General features: G+C 35.8%; 1 protein-coding gene across 4 annotated transcripts in view; it reads left to right on the top strand.

The window, feature by feature from the left end:
- The window catches only part of COL12A1 (collagen type XII alpha 1 chain), a 122,523-nt gene that overhangs the window by 42,702 nt on the left and 61,041 nt on the right, over window positions 1-18,780 (top strand). For 2 of the 4 annotated variants that reach the window (XM_030929307.1, XM_030929305.1), the window contains 10 exons: window positions 7,725-7,991; window positions 8,394-8,586; window positions 9,712-9,833; window positions 11,775-11,924; window positions 12,007-12,126; window positions 12,226-12,390; window positions 12,968-13,114; window positions 15,782-15,921; window positions 16,471-16,600; window positions 18,036-18,178. In XM_030929307.1, the coding sequence (XP_030785167.1) occupies window positions 7,725-7,991; window positions 8,394-8,586; window positions 9,712-9,833; window positions 11,775-11,924; window positions 12,007-12,126; window positions 12,226-12,390; window positions 12,968-13,114; window positions 15,782-15,921; window positions 16,471-16,600; window positions 18,036-18,178 (1,577 nt within the window). The remainder of the gene's footprint in view (window positions 1-7,724; window positions 7,992-8,393; window positions 8,587-9,711; window positions 9,834-11,774; window positions 11,925-12,006; window positions 12,127-12,225; window positions 12,391-12,967; window positions 13,115-15,781; window positions 15,922-16,470; window positions 16,601-18,035; window positions 18,179-18,780) is intronic. The other 2 variants (XM_030929309.1, XM_030929308.1) reach the window with 1 other exon arrangement.

Below are 18,780 nucleotides of genomic sequence, written 5' to 3'. Positions count from 1 at the left end.
TAGAGCTGAATTTATTTGTAGGAGTAAAGATACAGTTCATGTGGCTGAGAAATTATAAAAGTGTATGTATTTAGAGGGATTTTTTCTCCAAAAATTATCCTCCATTTTGTCTTTTTCCAAAAAGTTGGAGGCTTCAAATAATTATTTGGAATTTAAAATATCTACAAGAGATGTGTTGTTGCCGAAAGCAAATATGGTGGCAGAAACTAAATAAATCTCTGTATCTCAGAAGATGAGCATCTAAGAAATTTTCTATATTTCTTGGCTAATTGGTTGATTTAAACATTGATGAACAGAAAGGCCTATTTTTTTCCCAAGTTAACTTTTTTAAAATTATACTTTAAGTTCTGGGGTACACGCGCAGATCGTGCAGGTTTGTTACATAGGTATACATGTGCCATGGTGGTTTGTTGCACCCATCAACCCATCATCTACATTAGATATTTCTCCTAATGCTATCCCTCCCCTAGCTCCCTACTCCACTACAGGCCACAGTGTGTAATGTTCCCTTCCCTGTGTCCATGTGTTCTCATTGTTCAAGTCCTACTTATGAGTGAGAACATGCGGTGTTTGATTTTCTGTTCTTGCGTTAGTTTGCTGAGAATGATGGTTTTCAGCATGATCCGTGTTCTTGCAAAGGGCATCCTTTTTTATGGCTATGTAGTATTCCATGGTGTATATGTGCCACATTTTCTTTATCCAGTCTGTCATTGATGGGCATTTGGGTTGGTTCTAAGTCTTTGCTATTGTGAACAGTGCCACAATAAACATAGGTGTGCATGTGGATTTATAGTAGAATGATTTATAATCCTTTGGGTATATATCCAGTAATGGAATTGCTGGGTCAAATGGTATTTCTAGTTCTAGATCCTTGAGGAATCACCACACTGTCTTCCACACTGGTTGAACTAATTTACACTCCTACCAGCAGTGTAAAAGCATTCCTATTTCTTCACATCCTCTCCAGCATCTGTTGTTTCCTGGCTTTATAATGATTGCCATTCTAACTGGTGTGACCTGGTATCTCATTGTGGTTTTGATTTGCATTTCTCTAATGACCAGTCATGATGAGCTTTTTTTCATATGTTTGTCGGCTGCATAAACGTCTTCTTTTAAGAAGTGTCAATTCACATCCGTCGCCAAATTTTTGATGGGGTTGTTTGGTTTTTTCTTGTAAATCTGTTTAAGTTCTTTGTAGATTCTGGATATTAGCCCTTTGTCAGATGGATAGATTGCAAAAATTTTTTCCCATTCTGTAGGTTGCCTGTTCACTCTGATGATAGTTTCTTTTGCTGTGCAGAAGCTCTTTAGTTTAATCAGATCCCATTTGTCAATTTTGGCTTTTGTTGCCATTGCTTTTGGTGTTTTAGTCATGAAGCCTTTGCCCATTCCTATGTCCTAAATGATATTGCATAGGTTTTCTTCTAGGGTTTTTATGGTTTTAGGTCTTACATTTAAGTCTTTAATCTATCTTGAGTTAATTTTTGCATAAGGTGTAAGGAAGGGATCCAGTCTCAGCTTTCTGCATATGGGTAGCCAGTTTTCCCAACACCATATATTAAATAGGGAATCCTTTCCCCATTTCTGGTTTTTGTCAATTTTGTCAAAGATCAGATGGTTATAGATGTATGGTGTTATTTCTGAGGCCTCTGTTCTGTTCCATTGGTCTATTTATTATACTTTAAGTTTGTGGTACCAGTACTATGCTGTTTTTGTTACTGTAGCCTTGTAGTATGGTTTGAATTCAGGTAGTGTGATGCCTCCGGCTTTGTTCTTTGTGGGTAGGATTGTCTTGGCTATACAGGCTCTTTTTTGGTTCCATATGAAATCTAAAGTTTTTTTCTAATTCTGTGAAGAAAGTCAATGATAGCTTGATCAGGATAGCATTAAATCTATAAATTACTTTGGGCAGTATGGCCATTTTGACAATATTTATTCTTCCTATCTACAAGCATGGAATGTTTTTCCATTTGTTTGTGTTCTCTCTTATTTCCTTGAGCAGTGGTTTGTAGTTCTTCTTGAAGAGGTCCTTCACATCCCTTGTAAGTTGTATTCCTAGGTGTTTTATTCTCTTTGTAGCAATTATGAATGGGCGTTCACTCATGATTTGGCTGTTTGTCTGTTATTGGTATAGAGGTATGCTTGTGATTTTTGCATATTGATTTTGTATCCTGAGACTGCTGAAGTTGCTTATCGGCTTAAAGAGATTTTGGGCTGAGACGATGGGTTTTTCTAAATATACAATCTTGTCATCTGCAGACAGAGACAATTTGACTTCCTCTTTTCCTAATTGAATACCCTTTATTTCTTTCTCTTTCCTTATTACCCTGGCCAGAACTTCCAATACTGTGTTGAATAGGAGTAGTGAGAGAGGACATCCTTGTCTTGTGCCGGTTTTCAAAGGGAATGCTTCCAGTTTTTGCCTATTCAGTATGATACTGGCTGTGGGAAGCCTCTTTTGAAGAAGGAGCAGGCTTGGCAGGAATGAAATGTTCATTTTTAGGTCTCGGTTGTCCCTCCATATTCTTAGGTTCCACATGTGCAAAAGTGACCAACTGCTGATAGACTATATTTTTTAAAAAGCATTAAGAAATAACAACACAACAATAAATAATAATGCTAATAAATATATAGTATAATCATTATATGACATTTACATTGTATTATAAGTAATCTAGAGATGATTTAAAGTTCAGCAAGTTCTTGAATAATATAACATTGATGAGAAAAAAGAATTGATTCATGGTGTGGGTCACTATCTGTGTGGAGTTTGCACATCTTCTCCATGTCTATGTGGGTTTCCTCCAGGTACTCTAGTTACCTGCCACATCACGTTAGGTGAACTGGCACGTCCACATGGTCCCAGTCTGAGTAAGTGTGGGTGTGTGTCTAGGTGCCTAGGATGGGGGTTGTCCCTTTCGCCCTGAGCTACTTGGACAGGCTGTGTCCACTCTGATCCTTAACTGGAATAAATGGGTGAATAATTATGTTACTGGTTTTCATTTGTCTTTCTGAAATGTATATAGAGCTCACACATACATCAGTGTTTCATATGAGAAGTGTTTTGTTTTTTATAGAGAAGTTTGGTGATTTTTTGTGATCAGAAATATGATGTAGGAACTTAACTCTTGTTTATATCAATTAACCTCTGGAAAATTGGTTTCCTATGTCAGTTGTTCAAAGTTGCAGTTTCCAAGAAATTATTTAACAACATTAGGTGAGGACTTACTGTATTAGGGAGGATGTGCATAGGTTTGTGTGAATACTACACCATTTCACATCAGGAACTTGAGCATGTGAGGATTTTGGTTTCTATGGGAGATCCTGAAACCAATCTGCCATGGATACCAAAGGGCAACTGTATGTGAAAACTGCTGAAATGTCTAAGTAAATAAGAAAGAAGTCATGGACTTTTCTTTGTTCTACCATCATTTCGTTGTTGTTAGAAAGTATTTTCAGAAATCTGAATGAGATCTGCTGTTTAGGTGGTAGAGGAATCCTAAGGTGTGGATAACTCAGCAGAACTCCTAGCCTACGCTCCTAGAGTTTCACATATGCTTCCAAGATGGCATTCTGGGAACGTCTTTAAGATTGCTTTCACCTAAAACTCAGGGACATGGTATGCAAACTGTTGGTACAATGAAATGAATACATTGATAAATGAAAACCATGAATTGGGGTTAGAAAGCCAGCAGAAGGGACACTTTCTGTTGCCCTTCTAATTTATGGCAGCTGGCAGTGGTACAGTGGGTGTTTGAAAGTTTCTCATGATAGTTACTTACACATGAAAAAAACTTACTAACACATGAAAAAAAATGTGAGAGGGTGTAACAGCATTTAATGGCGTGTGGTATCCAATCAATGATGTAAAAATTCTTACTCTTTGGTTATGGGAAACCAACAAGGGTTTGTTTTTTTTTTTCTCCCTAAAATCCAGTTTACCATTAAAACTAGGATGAGATATGCTGTATTGTATTTCATTTCAGTTTCTTCATTTTAAAGAGTTAATTAAAAGGCAGGAATATAAGTGAGGTCATTAAGGCATATCAAGGTATGACATATCACTTTGGCTGTTATTAACATGTTTAAATTTTGAAACATGTTAAAGCTTGGTATCCCATTTTTTTGAAACTTGTTTCTTTTTAAATCAGCATTCATAAAATTTAACTTTTTATTTTTCTAAATTCTGAGTTGTGTGAAATTGGTTTAAAAATTTTGTAAGAGAGACAATGTCTTGTTCCACTGAGTAAAAATTTAAGAGGTGAAACAAAAGATGAGAAAATGTACTGTAGCACAACCCCTTCTAGAAAACTGTTAGACACCCATCAATTTATTTGATATTTGTGACAACTAGTGATGATAATAATCCAAATAGATTATTTTTCTATGTACTATTCTTTCTTGTACCATTTTCAGAACTCCAGGTAAAGTCTTTAGATTTTTTTGTTTGGAAATACATAAATATATGTTTATATCTTTTTTTATATAATAATATATATTTAATATATATATAAACTTTTTTCCTTTTAATATTTCACTTACCTGGAGAATAATAACAGCAAATTGATAATTAATCTAAATAAATTTTAATATTTCCAGAAAATAATCGACTTCACTGAGAGTTCTCTTAGTTTCTTTAAATCCAAAAATAAAAATTGCAGCCAATATAATTTTGATTGAAATTATATTTTTTCATCTCTCAGAAGCATAATTCATAACCATCATAACCATATACTGAATTTACCTACTTTATCATTTTTATCTTTGTCCTCTGTACATGTTATGTGTTTTTAAAAAAATATGGCTTCTTTAAAGATTTTATTTTTATTACTGATTTTTAAGCAATTTAATTATGATGTGTCTTGGTATAGTTTCTTTATGTTTCTTGTGTTTGGGGTTCACTAAACTTCTAGGATATGTGAGTTTATGGTTTTTATAAAATTTGAACAAGTCCATCCCATTAGTTTTTCAAATATTTTATTTATTACATCCCCACTTTATTCGGGAACTCCAATTAACTACACATATATTAGTCTGCTTGAAGTTATCACACAGTTCACTGATGCTCTGTTCATTAAAAAATTGTTTTTCTTTCCTTGTGTTTCATGGTCTATTATCATGCCATCAAGTTCACTATTCATTTTTTATATTTTCTAATCTGCTGTAAATATTATCTTGTGTGTTTTTCATTTTAGATATTATTATTATTATTTTTTTTTCTTTTTTTTTTTTGAGACGGAGTCCGGCTCTGTCGCCCAGGCTGGAGTGCAGTGGCTGGATCTCAGCTCACTGCAAGCTCCACCTCCCGGGTTTACGCCATTCTCCTGCCTCAGCCTTCCGGGTAGCTGGGACTACAGGCGCCCGCCACCTCGCCTGGCTAGTTTTTTGTATTTTTTAGTAGAGACGGGGTTTCACCATGTTAGCCAGGATGGTCTCGATCTCCTGACCTCGTGATCTGCCCGTCTCGGCCTCCCAAAGTGCTGGGATTACAGGCTTGAGCCACTGTGCCCGGCAGATATTATTTTTATCTCTAGAAATGTTTGAGTCTTTTTTATATGTTCTATATCTCTAGTTAAAATGCTTAATCTTTCTTCTACCATTATTATATATGAAATATAGTTATAATAACTGTTTTAACGTCCTTTTAAATTCTGTAATATATGTCATTTCTAGTTCTGCTTCTATTGATTGATTTTTCTTCTTCTTATGTGTTATCTTAGTTTGGACTGCGATAACAAAAGGTATTACTATTGACTGAGTGACTTTAACAACAGAAAGTTATTTTCTCAGAGTTTTGGAGGCTGGAAAGTTCAAGATTAAGGTCTGGCAGGGTTTGATTTCTGGTGAGGGCTCTCTTCCTGGTGGGTGGTTACCTTTCTTTATGTCCTCATATGGCCTTTTCTCAGGCTGTGAATGTGGAAAGAGAGAGACAGAACTCTTTGGTGTCTCATTTTTTTTCTTTTAAAGTCACCAAGCCGATCAGATTAAGGCCTCACTCTGATGGCCTTATTAAACCCAAATTGCCTCCACAAAGGCCTCATGTTGAAATGTCATCACATTGAAGGTTAAGACTTCAACATGTGAATTTAGTGGTGGGAGACCTTCAATCCATGATACAGGTCATAAGTTTTTCCTTTTTGGCGTGCTTTGTAACTTTTATTAGATGTCAGATTTTGTGAATTTTATTTGCTTGGGTGCTAGATATTTTTATGTTCTTATAAATATTCTTAAGTTTTATTCTGGAATACAGTTAAGTTACTTGGAAATAGTTTGATCTGACACTTGCTTTTAAACTGTTTTAGTTTAGGACTAATTTTGCCCCATTATTGAGACAACCACCTATTAAATACCTACATGTTGTCCCTAGAGTTGTGAAGCTTTCTCTTCTGGGTAGGGGAAACATTTCTAACCCTGTGTGAGCTCAAGAAATTGTTCCCTGGGCTCCTTTGGGGTGGTTTTTTCCCTAGTTGTGGGTGGTTTTCTCACTCATATGCACTGATTCTCCTAGGTTGAAGACTCAAGTATTTTCTCTGTGGCACTCTCTCATTCACAGTACTCTATTCTTCAAGTTCTGGTTGCTTTGGGCTCTCCATACTTGCAACAACATCTTGACAATTAAGGGAGGCCACCGGGCTCCATCTGGATTCCCCTTTCTTTTACTGGGGACTGGAAATTCCAGGCAATAGCTGGGCAATCACAGAACCTCTTACCCTTTGTTCCTTATCTCTCTTAGGGATGAGTGTCCTGTGCCAACTGATATTGTGTCTGAAAATTATTGTGTTTTATTTTTCTTAGTTTTTTTTTTTTTCAGGCTTCTTAGTTGTTTCAAATGGCTCTTGACTGCTTGAACGTGAAATTTTTTCTTACAATCAGGAAGATTCTTTGCTGATTTTGAATTTTGTTTAGCTTAATCTTTTTCTGTAGAACATGTTTATGTTCTTTTGAACATTGTTTATTGAACTGAATAAAATGGTCCTGCTTATGAACTCTAATTATGTATAAAAATAGGATGTTGTAGGTTATTTGTGGATGTTGGTTACTTGTTTCATATAGAGTTATTAATAATTGTGAAACATTAGTGAAAGAGAATTTAATAAATAATTACATATTATTATATATTAGGCAAACACTATTTACAGATAGTGCTTTCTGAAATACTCAGCATATACCAGTTTATCTTTAGAGCCCCTGAGATATTTTGAAGTGTTAGTTTCCTATTCTTTTGTGCTCATAGTCTGAGATGTGCATGGCAATCATAAGAATGGTGTTAACTACAGTCACTCTGGCTAGTCATTTATGGATTGCAACTTTTTCTGAAAAGGTCCAAGTAAAATGTCCAACCCTGAATTCATAATTTTTAGTATTCTCTCAGCATTATTACTGGATAAATTCTTTACAGATGGAAATATAATAAAAATTCTAAAACCTTATCTCCGGAAATGGATGTTTTCTTTACTAAAGTCTCTAGAAGGCAAATAGGAAATCTCTGCAATATGAACTTCCATTTTTTAGTATTAGCTAGATAAAACGGAAACATCTTGCTGAGCTCTCAATGAGATTAGGCTCACACGCCATCATGAATTTATGAGAGATTACAGTGCTAAGCAATGGAACAGTGTACATATTTAAGAAGCCACAGAGAGTTTCTTTTCACATAAATGAAGAGGTGAACATACATTTTTTTTCAACATGGTATACAGTTTAATCTTCCTTTTATCTCACAGTATCTCAAGATTCCAAAACCCTGAAAGTAGATGAAGAAACAGAAAGCACAATGAAAGTTACGTGGAAACCAGCTCCAGGGAAAGTCGTCAACTACCGTGTTGTCTATCGCCCCCATGGGGGAGGGAGGCAAATGGTTGCTAAGGTGCCCCCCACAGTCACTTCAACAGTGTTAAAGCGACTTCAGCCACAGACCACATATGACATCACAGTTCTTCCGATTTACAAGACGGGAGAAGGAAAGCTTAGGCAAGGATCAGGAACAACAGGTACGAAATAATAGTTATGTTTTGAGGGGGAGAGAAGGTAATGTTTTAAAAGATGACTTTGGTGTGTCCACTTCATTTGTAAATGTTTAAAACTGATTCTGTAATAAGTTAAATTATAATTATTAGACAATGTCTAATTAACATATTATTTTTACCAACCTAGTTCCTGGTAAAATGATTCTACATATTAATGTTCTCATGCAAATCTAATCTGAATTGTGAGAATTATTTACACTTCTACTTAGCTAGCATTCTGTTATCAGGACTTCTATGGAACGTGCTATTTTGTGCTACCAGACTTAAACCCTTTTTATGGATATGCATTTTTGTGGGGCTAATAAAAAAGAAACCCCAAAGCCTAGTCTTATAGATATTATTTTAAAAATATTTTTGTCTTTACAGCTTCTCGATTTAAGTCTCCCAGAAACCTCAAAACATCTGACCCAACCATGTCAAGCTTCCGAGTGACTTGGGAGCCTGCCCCTGGGGAAGTGAAGGGCTATAAGGTCACATTCCACCCTACGGGGGATGACCGAAGACTGGGGGAGTTAGTGGTTGGACCCTATGACAACACAGTTGTTTTGGAGGAACTTAGGTAGGAATTAACTACGTTTGTCTCAAAGGATGAAATTAATTTGTTTAAAAGGTTGAATAGCTTATGTAAATTAGTAGGCTTTACACAAATATCACTTATATGTCTGTTTGCCAGCAAAGTATTTAAAATCAGCTAAAGCTGTTTTCTTATGCTTGGTGCTGCTGGAGTTGAAGTTAGGATCCAGGGGTCAGCAACAGAATTTAGGCCTGAGCAGGATTTTTTTGTAATGTTTAATAATTTTTGTTTGTTATTAAGTGGTCAGAATTGGTGTTTTCAATAAGACCCTGCTTTTAAAAAATTAACATTCTTATTACACAATGTCACCAAAATTGTAGCCATGTGGAAGTGTGGGGGTTGCTGTACCTTTTGGCAAGGTTTGAGGGACTCATGCTGAAATTTTGAGTGTGAATCCTCCTCCAGTATGCCATACAGGAGAAAGAAGGCAGGACCTCGTGGGTTCTAGCTGGCAGGAGAGGGCAAGGCTGGGCTCGTGAAAGGTCCAGCTCCAGGCTGTGCAGTGAAAAACAAGAAAGTTTCAGTTTGAACAGCACCCTACATTCATTACAGTAAAAAGGATGAACTACTGTGTGTAGTCTTTTGGAAAGTTTGTTCTTCAATCATTCATTCAAGACTATTGAAATCTGTATAAAATGCTCGCAATTTACTTTTACTGGAGTAGGGAGGATAAAATGTATTGAGCTTCCTATGTGTCAGGCATTGTGTGAGGCGTTGTCTTATGTTACCTTGCAAGGTACAGCACTTCAATTATTTTCTTAAAGCCCATTGCTTAGAAACAGTAAGAATGAAGAGTCTGACCCTTTTCTGACATGCTGAAAGGCAGGGTAGAGACTCTGCATCTGCTAGAAAGGCAAGACAGAAACCAGTGCTGTGAATTCCTAGTGTTCTCTGGAATGCTTGCTGTCTAGTTTCTCTTGACACCTGCCTCACAGGATAAGCTAAGTGAGAAAGTGGCGGAAATTATTTTTCTTCTCTTATAATGTTGTACACTATAAACTCTTCATAGTGAAAGCTTATAAATCAAGATGAATGTCTTTAACAAAGCAAAACAAAAGTGCTACCACTTGAGCCTATGGTTCTCACAGGCTATATACTTTAACATTTTAGGGCTGGTACCACCTATAAAGTAAATGTTTTTGGAATGTTTGATGGAGGAGAAAGCTCACCACTTGTTGGACAAGAAATGACAACCCTTTCCGACACAACTGTAATGCCAATTTTGTCTTCTGGTAAGAAATTGAGTTACATTCCTCCAGGAAAGCAACATTAGGAAACTATTTCAAATGTGGAGTGTTAGTGTATCATACAATGGAAAACAGCAATACAAATTTTACACTAAAATTTATTTCAATAATTTACATACTTAGCAAAAAAACTTCTTCAAACATCCAGTCAAGCATGCTTTTTGACAGTATTTTTTTATACTTTTTTATCAGCATTGCATTATTTCATACTTAAATTATTATATAAATCTATTTTTAAGAGTAATATATGTAATTATTAATGTATTAATTATATTAGTAATGTAATTATTAATGTAGTAATTTTATATTATGTAATAATGCATAATTTAAAATTACACATTAAATTTATTAATGCATTTAAATATCAAATTTAAAATTATGCATTATTGCATAATTAAGCTCTATTATTTAAAGACAAGTTTTTACTAAATGTAGATATTGTACCTTTTTCTATTTTTAGTGACTAAGATGCAGTTTTCTTTTGTAAAAGTCATTGCAGAAATGACTTATTTGGGCTAGGTAAGCAGTGTTAGGTTACATAAGTAGGTGGGCAACTATGACTTGGGAAGCAAAATGGTAACATAAGCCCCTTAGATTTTCTGTCCCTGCCACAATTACAGCCTTTATGAACATAAAGCTAGTTTTTAACATTCTTAGAGAGGGAGGTGTTGGACAGAGTTTACTTCTGATATTTTTCATTATTGCTAAAAAAGAGTAGATCTGGGCAGAGCAGGAGCAGGCTTGTAAGGGCTTATTTCCTTGGGATAGTATTTGGGAATCCTTAATCCTGATACAGTATATAATATATGAGTGACACATTTGTATTTTATAGTGTGATGAGCATTATTTAATTTTTTTCCAATGATTTCTTTTGTAATATAAAGACCAAATGCTAACCTTGTAATAAATTGGAAAATTTATAGTGGTAATATAAGCTTTTAGAAAGAAGAACATTAAAAAAATGGATGTGGATAAAATCAAGTGTCAATTCTTGCTATTTTGCATTAATGTTTTATTGTTTCTCTTATGATGATATTAACTGACTTATATTTTTATTTTGTAGCTTGTGCACTGAGGATGTTGGGATTATTTTCTCTTTCCCAAGCTTTTCCTTTGTATCAGTGTTTGTGCTTGTCTCTATAGCTCTCAATTTGTATATTTGTTTGCATACTTTTCTAAATTGTCTTCCTTCTTTCTTGATTCTTTAAATGTGCAAACTTCACCATCTATATTTACCTGATTTTTATTCATAGTAGATCATAAATTTAAATGATTAATAGCTGAATAATAATATATCAGGGTTTAAAAAATATATCTCTACTTCAAAAAGGTATAATTTTAAAAGTTATGTGTCTAATCCTTCATATACATGTGGTAGTTACCTAACAGCTTACCTATTTGGAAAACTAATTTTTGGCTCACAAAAACCTTTTTTTAGTTTACATGTTTTATCAGTCCATCTCATTCTTGTCTGCTATGACCATTAAATATTGCAGAAGAATGCAACATCTAATGGTTTGACCACATTAAAATTTTATTAAAGTTATTAGTACTTCATAGTTAGACAGCTATGCATTCCCATTTATTTATTTCAGCCTTTGAGTTTGTGAGCCCATCAAATTTTCAACAATGGCTTAATTCAAATCTCCAGGTTCTACGAAAGAGGGCAGGAAATCAAGTCAAAGGTAAAGGAAAGATTGGCCACTGAAATAATCTTTGGAGGAACTGCTGATTCTTAAGACTGTTAATTGAGGTTAATAAATCAGATGGACATATTTTCAGACTCTCGTACTCCACATCACTGAGCTAGACTATAGTACTGAGACAGGCAACACTGAGGATCCAGAGAGTGGCAGAGGTGTGACAAGGAAGTACCCTCGCCAACAATTTGCTTCTTACTGTCTTGTCTCATGATTGCCATGTCAGGGATGGAGTGTCTCACCAGAGCTGAGGCAGACATTGTGTTGCTGGTGGATGGATCATGGAGCATCGGCCGGGCAAATTTTAGAACCGTGAGGAGCTTCATTTCTCGTATTGTGGAAGTCTTTGACATTGGCCCCAAAAGAGTACAAATTGGTAGGTTCTGACAACATTGGAGCCATTTAGACATTTTTATCTTGCTCTTTCATATGCACTAATGCCAGTGGTGTCATTTTAGCTCTTGCTCAGTATAGTGGGGATCCCAGAACAGAGTGGCAGTTAAATGCTCACAGAGACAAGAAGAGCTTGTTGCAAGCTGTGGCAAACTTACCATACAAAGGAGGCAATACTCTCACAGGTGAGTCAGGCCTGTCTGACACTCTTTCAGCTCATGCTTCTGGTCAAGGTTTGTGGCTGAATGGTGATGTGACTGATTCTCTTTTAAAATTCCCACTAGGCATGGCTTTGAATTTCATTCGCCAACAGAGCTTCAGGACCCAAGCTGGCATGAGACCACGAGCTCGAAAAATTGGTGTGCTCATTACTGATGGAAAATCACAAGATGATGTTGAGGCACCTTCAAAGAAACTCAAGGATGAGGGAGTGGAGCTGTTTGCTATTGGTATGCACTGGAAAGGACAGTGATGCCCCTGGGGTTACAAATGTGCTGAGGGTATTTTTCGTAGTTAAAAGTTTTATCTGAAGCATGAAAAGAAAAACATTTTTTTCTATCACATAATTTATCAAAATAATGTTCCAGGAAGTTAATTCATGTTTTTTCTCCTTATATTGGGCCAAAACCACATGGTTTCTTAAAAGAAAATTAATAGATCAGGAAGAAAAATGTGCTAGTAATAGGATTCAGAAAAACTCCTACTTGATTTTCCACAGAACCATGTTTATTTTTGATATCCATTATTTTACATTCCAGAAAAAACACTGAAGAGACACTTTTTGGTGGGAAATTGGTGTTAGATGCATCTGGAAGAAGCCAATTTAAAAGAGCTTTCAGTTTGTATTATCCTTTGTTTCTGTTTTATTACTGAGAAAAGTAATATGTATGTTTTAGTTAACTAATTATTAAACCTTCATAGTTGACCGAAAGAAGCCATGAATTAAGAAAGCCATAAATCATTTGCTTTGTTCCGTTAATTTTTTTCTGAGAAGTGTTTTTAATTTGTATATATCCATTTTTGAAGGTATTAAAAATGCTGATGAAGTCGAATTAAAGATGATTGCAACTGATCCTGATGATACCCATGCATACAATGTGGCAGATTTTGAGTCACTCTCCAGGATAGTGGATGATCTCACCATCAATTTGTGTAACAGTGTCAAAGGTCCAGGTAAGTTTAGCCCAGAGTTTCTCGCCCTCAGCACTGCTGATATTTTGGGCCAGATAATTATTCTTTTGGATGAAGAGGAGGGAACTATTTTGTGCATTATAAAATGTTTAGCAGTATGAAGGGCCTCTGTCGGCTGGATGTCAGTAGCATCCTCTAAATTGTGGCAACTATAAAGATCTTCAGTTGTTGCCAAATGTCTGCTGCAGAAAAAACTGTTCCCAGTTGATAATCACCGCTTTAGTCCCAGATTTTTTTCCCTGATTTGTTTCTCATAATGGCACCTCAATGACTTCTAGTTTATTTGAGGATATATTTAGTTTATATCCTGCATACCTGTACCCTCCCCCACACAACATATATATATATATATATATATATAAATTAGAAGGGGGTAGGAAGAGACGGTAAGAGAGATGCTTTCTTTTCTGGTATATACCTGTTGTCTTGTAAAGCATCTTCACTCCATTTAGTTGCTACGTTGCTATTAGATGGTTGTTCCCAGACTCTTGTTTTCCTCAGTTTTGGTACCTTTTTTTGATTTCCTAATGTGAGCAGAAATAAAAGAGCAGTCTTTATATCTGATTTGCTTTGCCTCAATTATAAATGATCAGATTTGAAACTTTACACTTATAATCCCTAAATATAAAGAGAAGCTACAATTTTACAGTTTAGACATTTAGAAATTATGTAACCTCTTTTTACCAGTGAAGAAACTGAGATCTGGAGAAAAATTACTTAGTCTGGGTCAAATGTTTAAAGATGTTTTTAGAGGTATTTAAAAAAGTAGATATAGCCAAGGAATTAGGATATTGAGATAAAATTATAGAGCTGGATTTATACTGACAAAGGATGATGCATAATGATTACTCTCTGTGTAAATCATGGGACAAAATGTGGTAATCACCAAATTTAAAGGTTTTTTGAAAATTACTGATAAAAATTATGGCTCTTATGTAATAAAAATTTTATTTAAGTACATGTAGATTATGGTAAAATTGTCCTTCATTAATTTAATTTGGTTTTGGAAAAGTTGGAATAAGTTTAAGAAATAACATGATAGAAATGGTTCACTTGCTCTGGGTGCTAGGGGTATGTTTATTTGAATGTTCCCTCTTGGGTTTCTTTCTCTTAACTTTTGCAGATTTTCTTTTTTGAATTTTGAACAACAGATTGACCTTTTCCCTGGAGAAATAGACCAGCCTGGCAGCCAGAATTTGTAGGCTTCTGGGTCTTGACTGGCTGAGAGAGTTGTAGTTTTATTCCATTGGACAGAACTTTGAGTGGGGATGAAAACATCCTTTATCTGTTTTGCTTTTTTTTTTTTTAAATGAACTATGTAATAGTTGCATTCATTCTAGTTTCCCAGACAGTAAAATTGCTTGATAATTTTGTAGGTTTGACTCTTACCCAAGTACAATAAAAGTTAAGATACTAAGAATGGAAAGGCTTTCCCCAATTTTGGCTTGCACAAAAAGTAGAAAGAGTTTATATGAGAATGATTTGCCATGTTTATGGAGTTATTGAATTAATCCCTTTCTCTTTTAACTTTTATTTGGGCCATTTTCCTGTTAGACATATTGAGCTTAATATTTCTATTTTCATCAGCATTTATTCAAGATACTGTTATGTATTAGTCATTTCACCTATGTCCACCCACAGGGAGTACAATCACAGGTGGTAGGATATTCCCAGATTGAAAGACACGCGTTTGTTTGCATTCTCTCTAGTGATACAGTTGTCAGTTTCCTTTATTATACGACTAGATCCTGTTAGAGAATAGAATGAATGAAAAATCAATTCTGTCCTCACAGAGCATAACCTTTAGTTAAGGAGAGAAGACATGAGTATATAGAAACAAAATGATAATGAGGGCAGGGAAGTTGTGTGGTGCCAATAGTGATAGGGACAATGGAGAAGCTAAATTGTCAGGACCTAAATTCTTATTTACTGATTATATATACAAGGATAGAGAGAGGAGAAACTATCAAAAGGTGATTCAGAGGTCTTGTATTAGTCTGTTCTCATGCTGCTAATAAAGACGTACCCAAGACTGGGTAATTTATAAAGGAAAGAGGTTTGATTGACTCACAGTTCCATGTGGCTGGGGAGGCCTCACAGTCATGGAAGAAGAACATGGGAGGTCTTACATGGTGGCAGGCAAGAGAGAGAATGAGAGCTAAGGGAAAGAGGAAATCCCTTATAAAAGCATTCAACCTCGTGAGACATTCACTACCACTAGAGCAGTATGGGGAAACCACCCCCATGATCCAATTATCTCCCTCTGGGTCCCTCCCACAACACTTGGGACTTATGGGAGCTACAATTCAAGATGAGATTCAAGTGGGGACACAGCCAAACCATATTGGGTCTTCAGTCTCAGTGACCTGTAAATTGGTAAAGTTTGTAAGAAAGAGGAGATCAGGTTTTAAGGAAAGACAACGAGCTCATGTTTTAATCTTCTAAGGCTAAAAAACCTTTTAGTTACGTATTCATAGAGGTCTTACAGGTGATGAGCCTCTAATACGGATTTATTGTAGCTACTTAGTATGTGAAAAGAAGTGTGTGAAAGCTTAGAATATGGAGCGTAATATTGTTTCAGTGTAATTTCAAATGTTGTCACCTTTTATAATAATGAGAAAAGTGTATACCCTTTATTTCCATGTGTAGGTGATTTGGAAGCACCTTCTAACTTAGTTATTTCTGAGCGAACCCATCGTTCTTTTAGAGTGAACTGGACACCACCTTCTGACAGTGTGGATCGATACAAGGTGGAATACTATCCAGTTTCTGGAGGGAAACGTCAAGAAGTGAGTAGGAACACCTACAGCTTCTTCCTTATGTTGAGATTGGGTCCTCCTCATTAGGGCTCTGAGAATAATGTTAGGTGAGGGGCAAGAGGGATGAAGAGGGGCCAGAAATGATTCAAGAATAGTGCTTTCTATTCTTGACTTTGCTAGACAGGCACTTCCATCTGGCTTTAATTAAAGGGAAAGAGCTTTGCTTAAATTCTTATGGTTTTTAAGAACTGTAGAATATCACTATGTTTTTTTCATTAAAATTTAATTAGAAGATGCTTGATTTATTTATGAATTTGTAGTAGAATCAGAGAGTTGGCAAGGAACATTAAAGATGATCTATTTTTACCCATTCATTTTACAAATAAAGAACAGCTGGGAGAAAAATTATATGACTTGTCCAAAATCTCATTGTAATCTGATAGTTTCCAAATACAAAAGACAATGGCCTAATTAAAATATAGTTTCTAAGCTCATTGCAGTTAACTACTTTGTAAGTATTGTAGGAAAAAGGGAACTGATTATACATACGTTTTTGCTCTGTTTAATTTTTCCCCCTAGTTTTATGTGAGTCGAATGGAAACTAGCACAGTGCTGAAAGATCTGAAGCCTGAAACTGAGTATGTTGTCAATGTGTATTCTGTGGTAGAAGATGAATATAGTGAGCCTCTGAAGGGGACAGAAAAAACCTGTAAGTCACATTAGAACATTGTTTCTCATTACTTTCTTTCCCAAGATAAAGCATGATGGCCCGTTTTTGCCTACCTTCCTATTATGTCCTATTATAATGAATGTTATTCAACATTCATTCTATAAATATTTACTGAGTGCCATCTTTGTGCAGGTGCCCAGAAAATGCTCAGTGGTTTTCTACTCCTACTGGCTGGTCCTGCCATTGTGGAGCCCCACTGTGGAATAGGGGGTCACTGCCATAATAATCTAGAGGGAAAACAACCTTTAATGGAGTTATTCACTTTTCAGAGTCTTTAGACTTTTGCTTTCAAGAAAATCTCCTAAAATGCAAATATACCTTTCAGGGGGATAATTTTACATTTTACTCAGTTGTTATGTGATGACATTTTATTGAGGAATAAAGCACATCAGGAGTAAGATATGAGGAAGGATACCATGTGGGGAGTGGGCCTAAGATCAGGAAGAAGAGCTGTACAGCGATACCGATTTCACTTTTGCTAATGGCCAGAGCTCCCTGCTGTCAGTGAGATCTCTTTTCTTTCTGGCATCTGGTCTTTGCTAGAGAAACTCTAAGGGCTTTGGCTTTGAGTAGCACTTTTGGGGTAGATGTTCCTTGCTCCTATTCCTGGTAATGCTTCCAGAGGCGTATGAAAATATTCTTTCCTTCTTCTTGCTTCTTGGTTGGGCTCTAGCGGGAAGAAGGAAAGCCATTTTTAAGAAGAAGGAGTAAGCATCACTCTCTAGAGCAAGAAGTGACTTTATGTACTGCTCAAGTTTTAGATCCTTATCTCTTCTCTTATATCCCTTTATATTAGACTATAGGGGGTGAGAAATAATGTATAACTGGCAGGATTAATATGATAATTTCTTAAAACTTTGAACTCAATCTTTGAATAAAAATAATTGGAAGCAATATGGGTGTTACAGGGAGACTGTAAACTTTTTTCTCTGCTTCATGGGTTTATCTTCAAGAAGCCTATAAATCCCCGGTGTTCCAGTTATTAATGTATAGTGTTCTTATTTGAAACTTATTTTTTGAAGAAATATAAAAAATAGTGTTGATTACATATATATAAAGTTCTGTGATTGAAGAATAGAAATAGTCAACTTAGTGATGTTCCAGAAAAGGAGAGTAATGTATCGGGAAGTTGGTATCCATTGTATAGACTCACTGGAATGTTTTTTGAAACCTGAACTTTAACATTTTTCCTCTATAAAATAGTGGTAACATGTAGTCTTGAATATGAAGTGCAATGAGCAGTGCAAGTTCGATATTTTTGGGCAATGGGAAGGATTATATTAACTCTTGTTGATTTGTCACAGTAACCCACTGTCTAGTATATACAAATATCAATAAGTGTGTAGGAAACAATGGTTAAAAATGAGTGGAATGAAAGGAACTAGACTGATGCTCTGCTTTTCTGTTTTGGAAGTGCCAGTGCCTGTAGTCAGCCTGAATATTTATGACGTTGGCCCTACCACCATGCATGTGCAGTGGCAGCCTGTGGGAGGAGCTACTGGCTACATCTTGTCATACAAACCTGTTAAGGACACAGAGCCAACAACACCCAAAGAGGTGAAAGATGTTTATTTCTTTAACATTGGGTCTTCCCAAGACTTTATAGCTTTATAGTGCCTATTATACTGCAGTTACTTATGAACTCATTTATAACTTTACATACAAAATGGAAAAATAGAAAAGTAGGTTTGTGGTCTGCAACACATTTTAGAAAACATTGGTGTGGACTGACCACAGTGACTGATGCCTATAATCTCAGCACTTTGGGAGGCTGAGGCGGGCAGATCACCTGAGGTCAGGAATTTGAGACTAGCCTGACTAATATGTTGAACAGCATCTCTACTAAAAATACAAAAATTAGTCGGGTGTGGTGGCATGCACCTGTAGTCCCAGCTACTCAGGAGGCTGAGACAGGAGAATTGCTTGAACCCGGGAGGTGGAGGTTGCAGTGAGCTGAGAGTGAGCCATTGCACTCCAGCCTGGGTGACAGAGCGAGACTCTGTCTCAAAAAAAAAAAAAAAAAAAAAAAAAAAAAAGGAAAAAATTATCGTGGAAAAGAAAATGTAATCTTATAAATGAAAAATACAAGCTGTATTATAATCTAGTACAAATAGACTTCAACTGACTATCCCAAAGATAAATGGAAAAGTTTGATTTGA

Source organism: Rhinopithecus roxellana, chromosome 4, assembly GCF_007565055.1.
Source record: "Rhinopithecus roxellana isolate Shanxi Qingling chromosome 4, ASM756505v1, whole genome shotgun sequence".
In the NCBI taxonomy this organism is placed as follows: Eukaryota; Metazoa; Chordata; class Mammalia; order Primates; family Cercopithecidae; genus Rhinopithecus; species Rhinopithecus roxellana.
The sequence above is the reverse complement of the archived record's forward strand: the minus strand, read 5'-3'. Positions and strand labels throughout refer to the sequence as shown.